General features: G+C 48.8%; 1 protein-coding gene across 1 annotated transcript in view; it reads left to right on the forward strand.

Moving 5' to 3' along the window:
• LOC143286315 (uncharacterized) overlaps positions 1-5,000 on the forward strand; it is a 103,835-nt gene that overhangs the window by 35,259 nt on the left and 63,576 nt on the right. Inside the window, exon 6 of the mRNA XM_076593854.1 lies at positions 4,286-4,362. Coding sequence (XP_076449969.1) covers positions 4,286-4,362 — 77 coding nt within the window. The remainder of the gene's footprint in view (positions 1-4,285; positions 4,363-5,000) is intronic.

The raw sequence follows: 5,000 nt of genomic DNA on the forward strand, positions 1-5,000 counted from the left end.
AAAAAAAAAATGGGGGGGGGGGGGGAGGTGGCGCTGTAGTGTAGCGACGCGCTCTCCCTGGGGAGAGCAGCCTGAATCTCACACAGAGAAATCTGTTGTGATAAGAAGAAATACAAATACAAAAATACCATGCATAGGAAAATTCTCACCTTTTTGCAAAGTTTAGCATACGTAAAAAAAATCGTCACCTTGCAAACTTATCATGTGTTGGGAAATGTTCACCTCAGTGTAAGCAAACTTAACATGCGTGGAAAATTCTCACCTCTTAGCAAACTTAGTGCATGCTGATATCGCTTCTGCAATTCGATCCATTATCAGAATGAATTATTCTTTATCTTCTTTTTCCCCAGTATCAGTATCAGCATGAAACAACTTCTAGATATGGGTATGACAATTTTCCCATTCCCATTATCGGTATGAAATTGTGCCACAATCAGCAGACAACATTAATTTTGTCAGTCCATACCAGCATGGAACAGTCCAGCTTCAGGATGAGTTCTGTACCTGGTATCTTCTTCTTCTTCTTCTGCGTTCGTGGGCTGCAACTCCCACCGGCGTTCACTCGTATGTACACGAGTGGGCTTTTACGTGTGTGACCGTTTTTACTCCGCCATGTAGGCAGCCATACTCCGTTTTCGGGAGTGTGCATGCTGGGTATGTTCTTGTTTCCATAACCCACCGAACGCTGACATGGATTACAGGATCTTTAACGTGCGTATTTGATCATCATCTTGCGGATACACACGAAGGGGGTTCAGGCACTAGCTGGTCTGCACATATGTTGACCTGGGAGATCGGAAAAATCTCCACCCATTACCCACCAGGCGCCGTTACCGAGATTCGAACCCGGGACCCTCAGATTGAAAGTCCAACGCTTTAACCACTCGGCTATTGCGCCTGTCTGTACCTGGTATCATCGTGACACCTTTGTGTCAGCATCCGTGAAACGTCACGCAATTGTCAGTACGATATGTTGTTGTTGGGTTGTTTTTTTTCCCCCAGCACAGGAACTTTTCCGGCGAACAAACCATTATCAGTTCAACTATTATTTTTAATGCGTTTTTGAAACTGACCGTCAAAACACAGACACAAACAGACACAGACACAGACACACACACACACACACACACACACACACACACACACACACACACACACACACACACACACACTGTAATACGAGGGAGAAAAGAGGATGCCTGGGGAAAATTACATAACAACAAAGTCTGTATCCGATAAATTTCTATATTTACCCAGTTGATAAACTCGGGCATTTATTTTTTCAGCCCCTGCCAACGAGCCAACTAAAGAGGGAACGACACACACACACACACACACACACACACACACACACACACACACACACACACACACACACACACACACACACACACACACACACAGACTCACACACACACACACACACACACACACACACACACACACACACACACACACACACACACAAACCGAAAGAGAGAGAGAGGAGGATAGAAAACAAAAGGGAGAGGGGTCCCTAAGGAACTTAACATGGGCCCTGCAAACTGGTAGTGCTTGTGCCAAGAAAAATAGCCGACGAAAACGATGTTGTTGTTTTTATTTATTCTTTCGTGGCATGACTAGGTTGTGTGTATGTTTGCATGTATGTATCTATCTATGTGTGCACGCGCGTACCTTTGCTTGCGTGCTGAATATAATATACACACGAAAGGGGGAAATTAAAGATGCCTAGATAATCAGTGAGTTGCAAAGCTGTTGAACCTGTTGCTAAAAGGCTGTTGGATGGATGGTTGGGTTGCTAGCTTGCTTGCTTGGTTTCCTGGAGCCAGTTGCATTGCTTGGTTCTAACTTTTTGACAGTTACACGAGACTAAATGCCTACGTTGACCGAACTACGCCATTGATCAGTTCCATACAACACACAGTTAGTAGCGGGTTACGTCCATACTAGGCTCTTCCGTCCGAGCAACGCAGCTGGCTCTTGGTTACTCTGTCATCAGTTCGTTAGTCAGTTTGTGCGATAGTGGGATGGTCAGATGGGCTGTTCCTCTTTTCCGGAACATCTAACGCCTTCACTTCGACGTTCAGTTCGCGATGGACTTCCATGGTGATGATGATGAGGAGGAGGAGAATGGTTAGGTATTTTGCAACATCTCCACTGGCTCCCTGTCTCACACAGAATAAATTACAAGATCAGCACTCTGTGTTATAAATGTATTCACAAATCTGCCCCTTCCTATCTCTCTGGCTGCCTTCACCTCTACACTCCATCTCGCCCACTACGATCAGCTTCGGATCCGCTCTGTTTACGCATACCCAGATTCAAACTCTCGACTGTTGGCCGCCGTTCTTTCTCTGTCTCTGGACCTTGCAAATGGAACGAACTTCCTCTTTCGCTTCGTCAAGTCTCCACACTCAGCTCTTTCCAAGTCTGGCCTTAAAACCCACCTCTTCCCAAAATAGCCTCCCTTCCCTGCCTCTTCCTTGTCTTCAGTTTCTCCGGTTTTAGAGTCAGATGCATGCGTGTGAATGACTGGTGCGAAAGCGCTTTGATTTGTCTCTGCACAAGATTCAGCGCTATATAAATACCATTATTATTATCATTATTATTATTATTATTATTTTATCTAGCCGTTAGTGAATGAGTTGATCACGCGTGAAACGTATTACAGTTTATTCATTTCTCCGCGTGTTGCCCACAGTGTAGCAGAATTGATGGGGTGCTTGTTACATGTTTTTTTGTTGTTTTTTTGTGTGTTTTGGGGGGTTTTTTTTGCTGCCCCATCATCTGCACCGTTTCAGTGGCATTACTCCCACGCCGGCATTTAGATTCCCCCATACACGGCCACACCCGGGTTTGTCCGTCGTAGATCCAGCGTCGGCAGTCCACAGGGGACCATCGATGTTAGGTCGCCAGAAGGCCACACACCAGAGGAGACCCTGCACTGCTGCTGAGTCACTTCGGTGGTGTTCAGTGGTGCCTGTTCTGTTTTAACGTACTTAGGACACCACCTACTAAGCCCCCTACTAACGACAATAATGGCTTAGTCGCGGAGCCAGACTGAGTGAGCGTCCCTCCGAGAGTGGAGACCGCCACCACGTCCCTCAAACAACAGCCCTCCATGAATCTGCCGACACTGACGACATTGACAGGACTCACTCCAAGCACGGAAGTGGATGGGTATCGAAATTGAGGTCACCATGAGAGCAGGGCATGAAAGGCCACAGACTTTGAGACTATTTTTGTTTCTACTGATGACGATGAAGGAGGAGGAGGAGGACGATGATGATGACGATGTTGCTATGGAGGTCCATTTTGGGTTGGGACTGCGTGACAAGGCTGTACTCTACGCTTCCTGTCATAATGATATCCCGGTGTTAACCAGGCCCGAGAGATACAGACACTTGCAGTGTTGGTCAGGTAATTTGAGCAACACACCCAAAGACGCATCCTTGAAGTGGATGACACTCGACTGTGTGGTCCCAGTCTCCCCATTTAAGCCCACAGCACACTCAACTCTGGGTAGAAGCCGGCCACGGGCCGAAAAACCCACCTCCGCTGGGATTCGAACCCGCGTCCTTCCAGCCGTCAGTCCGCGACGCTAACCACTTCGCCACGGCGGCTGGTGCTTGTTACATGTTTGTTGTGCCTGCGGTCGGTGACTGCTAGACCAGAAGAAGAAGAAGAAGAAGCAGATGATGATGATGATTATGATGATGATGGTGATGGTACCCAAGTGTATGGCTTGGCCAGGTGGTGAGACCATGTATAGACAGCCGGCTGCCGACAGCGGCACTGACGTGTCACTGACCACTGACTGACCAGTTATTCACTGACCGCTGAGGAGGAAGGTGGCAGAATGGTTAAGACGCTCAGCTGCCAATACAGAGAGTCCGTGAGGGTGTGGGTTCGAATCCCGCTCTCGCCCTTTCTCCTAAGTTTGACTGGAAAATCAAACTGAGCGTCTAGTCTTTCGGATGAGACGATAAACCGAGGTCCCGTGTGCAGCACGCACTTGGCGCACTGAAAAAGAACCCATGGCAACGAGAGTGTTGTCCTCTGGCGAAATTACGTAAAATGAAATCCACTTTCATAGGTACACAAATATGTAAGCATGCACTCAAGGCCTGACTAAGCGCGTTGGGTTATGCTGCTAGTCAGGCATCTGCTCAACAGATGATGTGGTGTAGCGTGTATGGATTTGTCCGAACGCAGTGACGCCTCCTTGAGAAAGTGAAACTGAAACTGAGACTGAGCGCTGACCAGTGAACACGCTGTGTTGCAGGTAACTATGGGGGCGGCCTGCAGATGCAGAGAGACACGCTCACCACTGGCCGAGGACAGCCACAGAAACAGGAAGACGTTAGTTGGTCCTTGTTCTCTGTACAATGTTGGACTCTGTGGATGTGTGGGGGGCTAGGGGTGGGGTGGGTGGGGGTGGAGGGTCTCAGTGTGTGTGTGTGTTTGTGTGTGTGTGTGTGTGTGTGTGTGTGTGTGTGTGTGTAGGGGGGGGGGGGGGTCTCAGTGTGTGTGTATGTGTGTGTGTGTGTGTGTGTAGGGGTGGGTGTGAGGGTGTGTGTGTGGGGTGGGGGGTGTTGGGGGGGGGGGGTAGGTGGGTGTCTCAGTGTGTATGTGTGTGTGTGTAGGGGTGGGTGGGTGTGCGTGTATAAGGGTGGATGGGTGTATCAGTGTGTGTGTGTGTTTGTTTGTGTGTGTGTGTGTTTGTGTGTGTGTGTGTGTACGTGTGTAGGGGTGGGTGGACGGGGGGGGGGGTGTCTCGGTGTGTGTGTGTGTGTGTGTGTGTGTGTCAGTGTGTGTGCGTGTGTAGAAAAATGATCTGTTATCTGTTACAGCAGTCGATTGAGTTTGCATTTATTGGAGAGAGACAGATAGAGAGGTGGGGGGGGGGGAGAGGGGAGGGGGGAGGAGAAGTACAGGAGAAGACAAACAGTGCAGGTCGCGGTGTGTGTGTTTAGTTCACGGGAGATAACCGTTCCCAT

The sequence above is a fragment of the Babylonia areolata genome, chromosome 10 (genome assembly GCF_041734735.1).
Source record: "Babylonia areolata isolate BAREFJ2019XMU chromosome 10, ASM4173473v1, whole genome shotgun sequence".
Lineage (NCBI taxonomy): Eukaryota > Metazoa > Mollusca > Gastropoda > Neogastropoda > Buccinidae > Babylonia > Babylonia areolata.